Below are 15,297 nucleotides of genomic sequence, written 5' to 3' on the forward strand. Positions count from 1 at the left end.
AATAATAATAATAATAATAATAATAATAATAATAATAATAATAATAATAATAATAATAATAATAATAATAATAATAATAATAATAATAATAATAATAATAATAATAATAATAATAATAATAATAATAATAATAATAATAATAATAATAATAATAATAATAATAATAATAATAATAATAATAATAATAATAATAATAATAATAATAATAATAATAATAATAATAATAATAATAATAATAATAATAATAATAATAATAATAATAATAATAATAATAATAATAATAATAATAATAATAATAATAATAATAATAATAATAATAATAATAATAATAATAATAATAATAATAATAATAATAATAATAATAATAATAATAATAATAATAATAATAATAATAATAATAATAATAATAATAATAATAATAATAATAATAATAATAATAATAATAATAATAATAATAATAATAATAATAATAATAATAATAATAATAATAATAATAATAATAATAATAATAATAATAATAATAATAATAATAATAATAATAATAATAATAATAATAATAATAATAATAATAATAATAATAATAATAATAATAATAATAATAATAATAATAATAATAATAATAATAATAATAATAATAATAATAATAATAATAATAATAATAATAATAATAATAATAATAATAATAATAATAATAATAATAATAATAATAATAATAATAATAATAACAATAATTATAATAATAATATTAATTATATTGATAATAATAACAATAATTATAATAGTAATATTAATTATATTGATAATAATATTTATAATAATAATAATGAATAAATATAATAATAATAATGATAAATGAAAATAAATAAAAATTGAAATTTTAATATTTTGAGGATTTTGAAAAATATTTCAATTTTTGATGTTGATAATTTTGATATATGTTATGTTGAATGAACAATATTTTTTAATTTATTTTAAAAAAAATTTTGTAATAACCGTTACCTAAAGCCGATTTTTTTTTAAATTTTGATATCGGTTTTCTTCAATAAAATGGGTCGTACAAGTCTGGAACTTTTGCAGCTTTTAGATATTAAAAAAAAATTTTTTCATCTCTCCACCACAGTTGTCGATAATAGCAAATTTTTTCGATTTGTAAAAAATTTATTTTGTTCATAAAAAATATATATTTATTTAAGTGTTTACACAAATTATGATAAAATATCTACATTTTAATGCAGTGTCAGTACATTTAATATATAATAAAAAAAAACATAGTTTTCTTTTGAAAAAAAAAATGTTGAGAATCAAATCATATGAACTGATTAGTATGATTTCAAGATTTTATACAACCATTAGGCCATAGGTCTCTTGTCCTTGCATACATCTGCACGCCACACCAAAGAAAATTTCCCCTTCGTCTAGTTTCCTCATCTATAGTATTCCCTTAAGGGTGGAAGCACCAACCACTCTATTGTTGCAATGTTGGCCGCCGCCTCCGATCGACATTCTCGTCCCTTTCGGCTTTACTACGTACCCAGAAAAAGGTCACCCTACATCGTCCCACCAATCTAGATTTCACGGTGCAGGAACCCAGCGCCCCAAGAACCGTCTTGCCATCTACTTAAATGGTGATTGCCCAAGCAAGCACCTCAGCCTAAAATACGCTACTGTAGCTCGGCTGCCTAACAGATAGCTACAGCCTCATAGGGATCCTCTCTCCTTATTTTCCCTTTATTGTACCCTATATCGTACCCCAGAGGAAAGTCGGTCACCAGAACCTAATAATCAGCCCGCAGATCCCCGACGCCCGTACCGTACTCCCACCAAAATTCCACCATAAGTGTAGCTCCTGGCCCTCAGAAATCCCGCCGCATGAAGTCTCAAAGCACTGTTAGCGACCACATTCTTCACCAACTCATCCATCGTATCCAAATCAAGTACGACCTCCAAAATCTTGGTTGGCGTCATCCCTAGTGCCCCTGTTACCGCTACGCATGCCAACCTCTGTACTCTTTCGAGCCTCTTGAAGAACATCACTTCACAATTTCAAATGACTCTTGATGACATTCTTAGACAACACATCGTTACAAGATGTTATGTCTATATAAACGATATAACCATCTTGGGAGAGAATGAAGAAAAAAACATTGAGAACTTAGAGGCCGTATTTGAAACATTGAACAAAGCGAAGGTGAAAGTACAACAGGATAAATATGAATTCCTTAAGAATAAAATTGAATTCTTGGAATTTTTCGTATCGTAGAAAACTAGAAAAGACTTAAAACAAATACAAAGAAGGTACACGCAATATGCGACATGCCGATACCCAAAAATTTGAAAGAATTAAAGTCCTTTCTGGGAATGTCAGGGTATTACAAAAGATTTATACAGGATTTCAGGAAAATCACAAAACTCCTGACATCCCTTTTGAGAGGGGAGCGCGGATCGACTCCCAATCTAGAAACACGCTAACTACTCTAAATAACGAAGAAAAGGCAGCATTCATGCAATTAAAAAATTCTTTAATCGCCGAAGAAGCAATACTTAACTACCCAGATTTCAGTAAAGATTTTGAATTGATGACAAATGCTTCAAATCATGCAGTCGGAGCAGTCCTATCTCAGACCAATAACTTACCTTCCTAGAACACTAACAAAGACCAAAAAGGCTTATGCTACTAATGAAAACGAGCTTTTAGCAATTATCTTCTTACTTCTCTCAAAAATTTCTTATATGGAGCAAGGAAAGTTACAATCTTTACCGATCATCAGCCTTTCACATACGATATAAAAACAGATCAAATGAAGATATTCGAATGGCTCTAAGAGACATATTGTACTACTAGGGAGTACCGATATGCGTGATAATCGATAATGAAAAGTCATTCGAATCAAAATACAAAATAAAATTAATTAAAGAAGAAATAATTAACCCTAAGTTATACATTGATCAGAAAATAATTCATTAATAACATGATTGAAGGTATTTTGGTAAATGATCATATATCACGCATTCGGAACAATAACAAAGCAATACAAAAATATAACTTTGACTTTCGGAATTTAAAATTATATACAGCCGGGTGTAAGCTGGGACTTTTTCGGTATAGCATGATGCGCTGCAATTTCTTAATCAGAACTAAAAAAGTTTTTTTGCAATATTTGAAGCACTCCTAAGTTTCATGTTGCCACTTTTGTGTGATGCGCAAGTATGTCAGAATAAAAGTTAGCTGTTCGTTTAATTAATCAACTTCAAATAAAGTATTAAAAAGAAGTGAATAAAGAATTGAAAAGAGTTTATGTCAAATTTGTTTAAAGCGCAATTATTTCAGGACTTAAAAAAAAGCAAATTTCAAATTAACCTAAAAATTTATACAATTTCCTTTAGTAAATTTTCAATTCCGACATTTTAATGTTAAAAATTACTTTTACAATGAAAGTTTTTAAACTGCTCATATGCTAAAGCTTTTTTAAAATTTTACTTGCAGCATGAGCTACAGAACATGCTTCAAAGCAATACTTAAAAATTGAACACTACCAATTTTTAGTTTATAAATAAAGAGCAAGCTGCATATCTAATACAACTAAGAGCTGAAATACCGAAAAAGTCCTTACTATCGAAGGCTAAAAAATATTGATATAGAACTATTCTACAAGTATATGAACTGTATTATTTTGTTACAGAAAAGCATTATATATTAAAATGTAATACATAGTAATAAAAACAAGTTTGCGACTTTGTATTTAGACTTGTCGTCTGTTTGACACCATTATGGAAATACATTTTAGATTTTCGTTGCAAATTGGATAGTAGTCGTAACCGATTTGAAATGTACTGTTCCTTATACATAATAAGCCTATTATTTTGGAATTAACACATTTTTCAGTCTTATTGAAAAAAAAAAACAATTTCTTTTTTCCTTTTATTTATTATGAAAATTAATATTTTACATGTATCTGTCATGTGGTTTGATATTTTGATCTTGAAACTTGAAGGTAAAGTAAATTTTCGCTAACTTCCTAAATCTTTCTATACCCAATGTACTTCTGATATCCCCATGACAATTTACAAACTTCAAAAACCACTTTTCTTGTTCAAATGTCGAAGCGGGTCCCACTAATAATTTTTTAGCTAATCTTGTTAGTATTGGATGTCTTTTTTCAGCCATATTCCAAAATGTTTTAGCACTTGTTACATTCCGATCATTTAAAGTTTTAAATATGTCAAGATTTTCTTTAAATGCATGTAAGTCTTGTTGACCTGTGCTGTTTAGCGATTCCAACATAAATTCATTTACTAAAGTCTTTTGAACATAAGATAGGTGTCTGCCCTTGTACTTTGGATGTAGAAAATTTGCAGCAAGCGCATATACCGTCAGCGCATTAGTACGGAAGGTTTCCAATATTTCATGGTATTCGGGAGCTAAATTAAGTGAAAGCCATGCTTCAGCAAGTTCAGCAAGAGTTGATTGGTCTTTCTGCGATACCGTAATAAGTTCGCTTAAATCTATTAAAAGTTTGAAATTTTTGTGGACTTTCATATGAAATTCATTACTAAAAATCAACTCTGCCAGTTCCGAATCAAATAAATCCGGATTGGTTTTTAGTAACTTTTGAACATCATCATAATTTTTTAAATAACTCCTAAAAGTGTCACGAAATGTTGACCAATTTTTTTCTATTGGAAGAATGATTGGGCAGTTTTGATGAAAGACGTCTTCTTTAGCTAATTTCTCAATAATTCTTAAAATTTTTACCATGTTTTCCACAACTTCTACCTCAAGTATTTCAAAAATAAAGTATTCCACAACAGGTGCGTTACAAACCACGTGCCATATCGGAGGTTGTATTTCAATTTCAGGATCATCAGAAAGAATCATATAGAAATTAGAATTATAAACGTCTTTAGCTATTTGTTGACATTCAATTAGTATGTCGTTGATCAAATCTAGTGGATCTTCTTGTAAATCGGCATCCCAAAGGTTTAAAAAATGACGGCTTTCATCTTCGGTCTGAATGCAAGCTAAAATATATTTAGAATCTCGTTTACTTGTGCTTATTCCACACAACAACAGTATTGCATCCTTTTCTTCACCTAAACATAAAATTAAAAGATTTATCAAAAATTATTTTATTTTGAACATAATGAAATAAATTACTATAGTAGGCAACTTTGTATAAACAATTTTATTACGGGTTATTTTTAAATTTAATTAATATACATATGTATCTATTTTTTCAAACTTTGCATATTTTCAAGTAAAAATATTTAACGGATTGAACGACCATTTTGTCATTGTAATGTTGGTTTATATTGTTTTTAAGTAGACAAAGAAAGTTTAAACAAAGAACTACATTTTACCCATTTTCTTATTAAATTGTTAAGGCATAGTTATAAGAAACATAGTCTAATAATCAAGTCTTCGCTGTTTTCACGTTCGGGTATGTGAAGCCATCGGGCAACTTGTTTTTAGCACTTTTCCAAAAAAATTTTTTGAAAAAAGTTTTTATTAGTTTCACTCTGTCCGTCCGTCTGCCCGTCCGTTTGTCCGTGTGTCTGTTTACAAAACTTCTACACCCTTGAAGATAGAAAGCTGAAATCTATATGTACTGTACATAGATCTTTACAGTACTTTGATATTAGCCATAAGGCCGAGAAGCGACGGCTGTGGGAACTGGTTATTTTCAGTAGGAGATATAAGATACCAACAATAACTCCGCCGGAGCGGAGCACTACTTTACTCCTTTAGCAGGGAGGCTAGATTCCTGGGCCTAATTCTTGATTCAAAGTTGAACTGGAGGTCCAACGTTATGGAGAGAGTAAGGAAGGCAACTATTGCGCTTTACCCATGTAAGGCCGTTGGGAAGAGGTGGGGCCCAAAACCAAGCATGGTTTATTGGCTATACACCGCAGTAATGCGGCCGATCGTGATATACGGCGTTCTGGTGTTGTGGCCAGCGCTCCACACTGCTGGGAACCTCAGGCTGTTAAGCAATATTCAAAGAATGGCGATGGTATTATGCTCCACCTCTACTCAGGTTCTCGAGATTCTCTTCCATCTGCCGCCATTAGATGTGCTGGGCTGGCAGATGGCTGCGGGATCTGCGGTGCGCTTGCTGTCCGCATCTCAGTGGTCTTGTGCCACTAGGGGGCATGCTTCCGTTCTCGTGGATTGTGGACATGATGTGGAGGCAACTGATTATGTTCCCCCGGTGCTCTCATTCACGAGGAACTTTGGGACCTCGATTCCGCTTAGGGAAGCCTGGCTAAACGAGGGAGTTACTGACGATGGATCAGTTCATTTTTACACGGACGGATCCAAACTCGATGGTAGGATGGGTGGAGGAGTTTATTCTGAGCAATTAGATGTTGAGTTCTCCTTCTATCTGCCGGATCACTGTAGTGTATTCCAGGCAGAGGTGACTGCAATTGGAGAGGCTCTGCGCTGGCTTGGTTGCAATGTCGTATCGGCTGGTGGCGTCAGTATTTTCACTGACAGCAAGGCCGCGATAAGGGCACTCGGCTCTGAGGTTCCACGTCTAAAACGATCCCGGACTGCAAGTCGTCTCTCAACGAGATAGTGGGGCAGTTTGAAACTTGGTCTGGGTCCCCGGACACAGTGGGGTTCCGGGGAACTGCAAGGCGGACAAGTTTGCGAGGCATGGAACTACTCTGGAGATTCCACCTGAAAAGGAAAACATGGGTATGCCTCTAAGAAACCTAGGATTGCTGCTGCGCAACGCGGCAGTGGAGCGCACCGATCTTAGATGGGCTAATAGAGCAACGTGTAACGCGACAAGGAATTTGTGGCCAAAGCTATATTTACGGCGCATAAGGGATCTGATCTCTCTCAGAAGGGAGGATATCAGTGCTGTGGTAGGGGTACTGACGGGCCATTGTCTGATCGGCGAACATGCAAGGAGAATGGGCCACCCCGCAAACGATTTTTGTAGGAGTTGCTGTGACGAGGGGGAGGAGGAAACGGTGACTCACCTTCTATGCTTATGTCCGGCACTGGCGGGCTCCAGGCAGAGATTTCATGGGTCTTACTTCTTCGGGCACGCTGCGGATTTAGAGAATATAAGTGTTAGGAAGTTGAACCGATTTTTGGGGGGTTCGGGTTGGTTCAGATGAGGAGCGGGAGGGAAGAGATCCGACGGTACCACATCGGGCCTAGGTGGCCTATGTGTAAACTTCGAGGAGCAGCAACAACCTGACCTAACCTAGCCTAGATCTTTAATAGAAAGTAATTTTCGTCGAACAAAGTTTTTACCTATCTTTTAAAGTTATACCCCCTCCCCGAAACCCTAAAAGTGTCATTTTCAACCATTTATTGTAGTATAACTGTAGGCATTTTTTAAATTTTTCAAACGCAGAAATATATTAACTGAATAAATTGAACAAAAAAAAAAAACAAAATGACCATTATTAGAATTTATCGTTATCTGAAGTCAGTTTGATCACGTCTTTCTTCTACACCGTACGTTGTATTAGCCTGAAATTTTCACATCTGAAAATTTTTTAACGCTTTATATTTCCGAAACCGCAATCTTTTTCAAATATCTATAAACTCAAAAAGCTGATGGTAAACTCCATGCCATTAAAAAATATAATTATTTTTCATAACTAACACAATTAACCTTTAAAACCGAGCTAATGTTAAGCCCTCTTTAAATTAATTTTTACTTTATTTCAAAGACTGCATAAATCGTTTCGTTAATCCTATAATAGTTTCGTTTATGAATGAAAATAATTTTAATAATGTGGTAGGTATACATAGACCGTTTTTAAAAGAAGTATTTTCGCTTATTGAAAGGAAAAGTTAAAACCATTGGTTTGACTCAACTTTATTTATTTGTTTTCATTTTGTACAAGAAAGAGAAAATAACAAAAAAAAATTTTCCGTTTACTTTTTTTTATTTTAATATAAAAATAAAAATTTTTGAATTTTTAAAGATTTAGATTTAATTAAGATTTCCCTTAATTTTTCACCAAAACCTACATAATTCATATTTTAAACTTTAATGCGAAATTTTTACATAATAAATTTCAATAGTAAAGTTTAATTATAATTATTAGGTAACAATATTGACTTTTTGAATTTTATTTCTACAAAAGGAAGCCTGTGGGAACAAAAGTATATGAAGAATTTCTATGCTGCTTTGTTTTATTCTTTTTAAATAAAGTTTTATTGTTTCAAATTTTACTTTTACTTTTGTTGCTTACTAAAATGCTAAGCAAAACAGATTCTGGTTTTAAAAAACTATATTGCGTAAAAATATAGAAAATGAGAGAAATTCAAATTTTTATATAAAGTATATGCCTACTCATTACTTCGGTACAAGTAAGACGAGCCAATGAATTGACTTTTAATGCAATATTGCGAATCAAAAATGTGATACATATAAAATTTGCATACATAGGCCACTTTATTATTTCTTAAAATTTTTAATAAAAAATGTCAAAATATTAATTTTTAAAAAAAAAATTTCATTTGAGAACATGTTAGTGCGAATTCGATTTTCTCTTATATGTTAATCCAATAGTAAATCATATTTTTTTTTATACTCAACACACCCCTCTATTATGTATATCGGTATCGGCCGATAAACGATAATTTATCGGCAAAATTTTGTGTTTGTATTACCAACATTGTTTATCGGTAAATTTTATCGGAGTCGGGAAAGCTTTTTTTCCTGTATAGGAAACATATTAGCTGGTATTATGAAAACGATAAATTGTCGGATTTTCACCGATTTAAAAGCGGGTACAAATTTTTAGACGACAGATTTTTTTTTTTGTAAAATCTTCATTTTATCAAGGAAACTGGTGTAATTAATTGCTTTTTTAAAATGTAAGCATTTTTTCTAAATTATTTTCTTTCAAAATGTTATTCATATATTTTATTTAGGAGTAAAATCGTAAGCAACAAAAAACAAATTGCGCGGTTAGTAGAAAAAATGGAAGAGGACTTAAACCTGGCAAGGAATGATAATCTGAAATTCTGGATAAACCTAAAAAATGTGTACATATTATATAAATAATAAAATAAAATAGGTACATAAACATACATTTTGTTGTCTAAATCCAATGGATTAGTTGAATCTCTTATATGTCGTCTTTGAATAGCTTGCGTTTCTTCACTTACTACCGTTTCTTCACTTTCAAAATATAATGCACGCGACATTTTCCCGATATATGTATATTTTTATTTTACAAATTTAACAGAAAATAATTTGCTTACAACAACTTTTTAGCACATCAAAACCAAATTCAAAATAGTTTTAAAAATTTTTTGAAAATAACTTTTGAAAGAAAACAAATGTCATTAGAAAAAAAAAACTTTTTCTCCAATTTACAAAAACAAAAATTTGTATGAAAAAGCTTCTTTTAATCGGTTGAAATATTTTTATCGGTATCGGTTCATAATACAGAAGAAACTTAAAACCGATTAGAACTGCCGATAAAATATCGGCCGATACCGATGTTCATAATAGAGGGGACAGTTTCAACATTCTCCTCTTTCAGTGTTCTCGTCATTCGTCGTGTACGTAAAATTGCATGCTATTCTAGAATTCACATTCTAGAGTTCAATTTATTATCATAGTTATATGCCTTTTGTTAAATTGGATAAGTATGGATCCATTTATAACTGAACAATAAATATAAAAGAAATGCAAGTTTTGCACTATAAACTGCAAATTTTGCGTTTAAGCGTTTAGTAAATTTTGCATTATAATTCTAATGTTTTTTTCTGTTTTGCTTGCTTGTCATTTTGTAAACCTAAAGATCAGAGTTAGGTACTCTCTTATCTTCCGCACCAAAAGAAAGAAAAAAATAAAAAAAATTATTATTTTTGATTTTGGGTTTAGTTTTATTGTTTATTTTTAGGTTTTAAGCATTTTTACCGCCCGCATTGTGTATACAATAGGTAGGTTATGTGATGGCAACAAATTTTGCATATCGAGTTTTCGTTTTGATACATCAAATATCCAAAATCGTAGACGTATTGATCAAATTTTCACATAAATTTTTAATTACAATGGTGCACGTACCAACATACCATTTATGAATAGGTACCATGTATGTATACGTGTACCATGTATGTACGTGTCGTGTACACGTATCATGGAACGTAGACACAGTCATATGTCGTTCATGAACTATTCGTTCTTTTTGAACAATTCATTGATACAAAAACACATACGATTCAGTAAAATAAAAATGACTGGTTCAAAAAGAATCAAAAACAAATTTGGGTATTATTACAGAAAATATTTAATGTACATGTACAAAACTGATCCAAAAGAACTGTACATGTATGTACAGTTCTTTTGGATCAGTTCATTTTGATATGCAATCCATGCGAAGCTTTTCAGAACTTTCTTTTTCATAGGCATACGATTTATGTATATTTTTTCATATGTAGGTACCTATGTACATTTATTGTATGTATTTCGTTCTTACAGTTTTTACATGAGAAGCGCAGTAGCAACATTTTTATAATAAAACTATATAATACTGCTTTAAAAATAACGCGCTTTTAAAATTAAAATTCAAACACTGTATATTTGCAGATAATATCATAATATTAATTTTTTTTATTTATAATTTAATTTAATTATTTAATTATAAATAAATAAATAATTTAAATAAATATATAAATTAAATAAAGTGAAAAGAAATAAATAAACTGATTAGACTTATGTGTAACCTGCACATTTGGCTATGGCGAATTTCCTAATGAATCTTTTTAAACGAGTCAGTTAAAACGAACGATTCGTGTCATTCGATTCTTTGAAAAAACCATTTTGCCCATCTCTAGTAGATCACGGAATAATTTTTTTTATTTCCGTACTATTCCAGTACACATCCATAAAAAAATATATACATACATACAAACATATTAAAAAAAAATAAAAATATGCAAAAAAACTTTTTTATTTATTTTCAACATTTATTTTATTTTTCAACAAAATTTCTACCAGATAAAAAATTCATTTAATTTGTTTGCCTGAACTTTCCCAATTTTTAGCGCCTTGCGAGTTATAAATTATTAGTTATAAATATCTTTAGTTATAAGAATTAGATGTAAGTTTTATAAAAAAATAAAAAAATCACAAAAAAAAAACTAATACTCGTATAATAATAAAATTTTTCGAAAGGTTTTTTTTGCCATTTTTCCTTTGCTTCAATAAATTATTATGACTTATAGTTCATAAATCATTCAGTACTATCGAAATATATTAATTACAGCTTGAAAAGTATTAAAATAAACTAAACCACTGCACATGTACTAGTTTTAAAAAGAATGTATAAAATTTGAGCAATAAAAATTAAAAAAAAAAAAAGTTATAAATATCTGATTTTTTCTGTTAAAAAAAAAAGAGGTAATTTATCCTTCTTACAAAATGACTTCAAACTTTAGAAAAATATAATAAACTAACAATATTAAATACAAAAAAAACAGGTACGTATTTATCTGATTTTACTTAAAAAATTATTCCAAAATCTTATGCACATGCAGAAATCAGGGAGTTTTACATAATCGCCTATGCTTTTAACCGGTGCATCATATAAACAAATTATAAAATTGTGAATTTTGAAACTAATTTCGAATTCATTGATTCTTTCAATAATTAATTCTCTTTTAATAAAAACGAGAAAAAATAGTGACAAACGTACGAAATTATTATCGTATGTGCGAATAAATATGTCATATCTGACTATGGGACAGACCGTGACTTCAATAATGCTTTAAAAAAAACTTAAGTGCGGTATTAATACGGTTGTAGTACCGTCTCAGAGGTTCCAATACCTTTACAAATTTGATACTTTGTAAAATTTACGTCGTAAGAGTTATATAAAATAATAACAAAGAAAAATATAAAATCTACCTCACTAACATAAAACAAGAATCGACATGTTTGCATAAAAGATAACTGTAAAAGAAACATGTCTATTCTCTGTTATTTACAATTAGATAAAGATTAATATTTTGTAGTCTTTGTCTAATTACATTTTAATGATTAAGAATAAATATTTGTAAAAAGATAAATAAAAACAAAGATTAGTATTAAGAAAGAAAAGTATAAAAATGTAAGTTTAGAATAAGCATTAGTTTAGTTCAGTTATAATATTCAAAGAACGCGGAATCGCTGTTCAATAAATGTTAATAGTGTTAAGGTTGATTCAATAAGGTTGGAATATTGTAATAATAATTTTAAATTAATAAATAAAGAAAACAGATAATAAATTATTTTTTTATATTAAATTCGGAACTTTACATAAAAGTGGCGCCGTCGGTAGGTTCCTTTTCTAAAGTATAAGGATTCAGTGATCAAACCCAAAAAAAAAATTAAACGCATATTAAAATTTTAATTAACTTTAACTAAAAAGAAACGAAGTAAAACAATAACATTTTTTCTTACATAGAAACGACATTAGTGAATTAAAATTCTTATGCCAAAATAATATAAAATTAAAACAACGCAACCTTACAGTGCAAAAATTAGAAATATTAGTGAAGACATATTAAATATGTTTCAACAAAATAATAATAATATTGAACTAACATTTCCGTTTCCTCAACAAGAGGAACAAAAACCACAACCATCACAAGCACAAATTGAAATAAACTTTATGGGACAGTACGAGGCAATGGCGAAACGCTTGGAGCAACAAGAAAGAGAACTTGTCCGTTCAAGAAACGATAAATCGCTCGATTCCATCAGAAAGGAAATCCAGTATCTAAAACCATTCAATGGAGAAGATGGATATAAGATCACATCGTTCATCAGGAAAATCGAGCACACCACCAACGAGATCGACCCAGATTCATCAAGTTACAAACACATAATAAGGAAAATATACAACGAAAAAATATTAGGAAAAGCCAAAAGCAAAATACTGGACATTGAAAACACAAATAGCTGGAACCAGATAAAACAAAGGTTAAAGAACGAGTATAAGCCAAAAATTCAAATAGCAGAAATATCATCTAGAGCATTCAACTTAAAAGTAAGTAATATTGAAGAATTAATTTTAGAAACTGATAGTTTAAGATATCAAGCTCATGAACTTTATTATTATTCTGAACAAACTAATATTGAGGGTAGGCCCGAAATAATAGACCATATGCTAATATTTGCTATTAAAAGAATGATAGGTGATATTGGGCATAAATTTATAAAGAACATTTCCGAATATCAGGCTTTAAAAATAAATTACTAAAATTAAGTGAATGTAGGGATATAATTAAAGAAGAATTCATTAAACAATCGGTTAAAGGTAATAATAGTAACCAGAGGAATTATAGAAATCAAAGTAACCCAAGAAATAATATTTATAACTCTAATTCCTATTTTTCTAACAATAACCAACACCAAATAAGTAAATTCCAAGATAACCGAGGTAGAAACCAAAAATATGACACAACTCAGGATAGACAATATCAATATGGAAATTTTAATCAAAACTCAAATCAATTCAGAGAAAGAAGTAACTCTGATGGACATTACAGAAACTTAAACACAAATTCAGGGCAATTTAGAAATTATAACCAATAACAGGCTAAGTTTAGACAAAAAACAAACTCCGTAAAATACAGAAATAATAATCAGAGCGAAGCAATGGACGTCAATAATATAGAGAACGATTTAATAAATTTTCAGTTGGAGCCTCCGGAAACAAACTCCCCATAGTATCATTAAGAATAAATAATAAAGAAATAAAGGGTCTAATAGATACGGAATCGACTATTAGTATAATGCACCCTAATACTTTAAATATTCCCGAACAGAAATTGGAGAAGCCAATTATGTTTTCTACTATTAGTGGATCTAACTGGGTAATGAATAAATTAGTTACCCCATTTCCGATAGAATTAAAAAAAGAGGGTTCCATACAATGGAAGGTAGCTAATTTACTAAAAAGAACGTATGATGCCATAATAGGTCAGGACATTTTAGGAAGTCTGAAGACAAAAATTAATTTAGAAAAAAATTTCGTCGAAATAAATGGGAATAAAATACCATTTACTGGTAATGATTACCCTTTTGAAATCGAAAAAATATTTAATTTAGAAATTACGAAATCGTGCAACCAATTATTAGAAAATTTTGATTTAAATCTCCTCAACGAAGAAGAAAGATATTTAGCAGAAAATTTAATAAGGAAATTTTCAGACTTATTTTTTAAAAAAGGCGATCAATTAATCGCCACTAACGAAGTAATGCACGATATTAAAACTACAATAAATCAACAAATGAATGCGAAAGCATATAGGTTCCCAAAAATTCATGAAGAGGAAATAAATAGACAATTAAAAGAAATGGAGGAACAAAATATAATTCAAAAAAGCAATTCTAGATATAATAGTGCCTTATGGATAGTATCAAAAAAATTAGATAATTCAGGAGAGAAAAAATGGAAGATAGTTATAGACGACAGGAAATTGAACGAAATTTGAATCGACGATAAATTTCCTATACCTAACATGGATGCTATATTAGATAAATTAGGTAGGGCCCAATATTTTACTACACTCGATTTAGTGAAGGGTTTCCACCAAATATTAGTAGCAAGATAGAGAAAAAACTGCATTTCAAACACCATTAGGTTTCTATGAATTTGTTAGGATGCCGTTTGGACTGAAAAATGCTCCAGCGACATTTCAATGGTTAATGAATTCAGTACTTAGGGAGTTTATAAATAAAATATGTGTAGTTTACCTCGACGATATTTTAATATTTAGTACAACTCTTAAAGAACACATCGAAAACATCAAAAAAATATTTAATAAACTTAGAGAAAAGGGACTATAAATTCAAATGGACAAATGCAATTTTATGAAAAAGGAAACCGAATTCCTAGGTCATATCTTAACTTCAGAGGGAATAAAACCAAACCCCAACAAAATTAAAGCAATAAGAGAATTAAAACTCCTTACTACACGAAAACAAAATAAATCATTTTTAGGAATTACGGGTTATTATAGAAAATTTATAAGGGACTACGCAAAGGTAGCCCAATTAATAACAAAATACTTAAAGAAAGAAACTAGAATCAATACCAATGATCCAAATTACATTACTGCTTTCAAAAACTTAAGGATTTGATAACAGAGCATCCAGTCCTTAGATTCCCGGACTTTGAAAAAAATTTTACTCTAACTACGGAAGCAAGTAACTTTACGATAGGAGCTGTTCTCTCTCAAGAGGGTCACCCCATTTGTTACGCTTCAAGAACGCTAAACGACCATGAAAAGAATTATTCTACTACGGATAAAGAACTTTTAGC

The 15,297-nt window shown here is 29.8% G+C and overlaps 1 protein-coding gene across 2 annotated transcripts in view; it reads right to left on the reverse strand.

The window, feature by feature from the left end:
* Window positions 1–3,915: 3,915 nt before the first annotated feature.
* The window catches only part of LOC129616262 (uncharacterized), a 65,497-nt gene continuing 54,115 nt past the window's right edge, over window positions 3,916–15,297 (reverse strand). For both annotated transcript variants that reach the window (XM_055531819.1, XM_055531820.1), the window contains exon 5: window positions 3,916–5,091. In XM_055531819.1, the coding sequence (XP_055387794.1) occupies window positions 3,944–5,091 (1,148 nt within the window). In that variant the 3' untranslated portion in view covers window positions 3,916–3,943. The remainder of the gene's footprint in view (window positions 5,092–15,297) is intronic.

The sequence above is a fragment of the Condylostylus longicornis genome, unplaced genomic scaffold (assembly GCF_029603195.1).
Source record: "Condylostylus longicornis isolate FDR11 unplaced genomic scaffold, ASM2960319v2 ptg000165l, whole genome shotgun sequence".
Taxonomy (NCBI): domain Eukaryota; kingdom Metazoa; phylum Arthropoda; class Insecta; order Diptera; family Dolichopodidae; genus Condylostylus; species Condylostylus longicornis.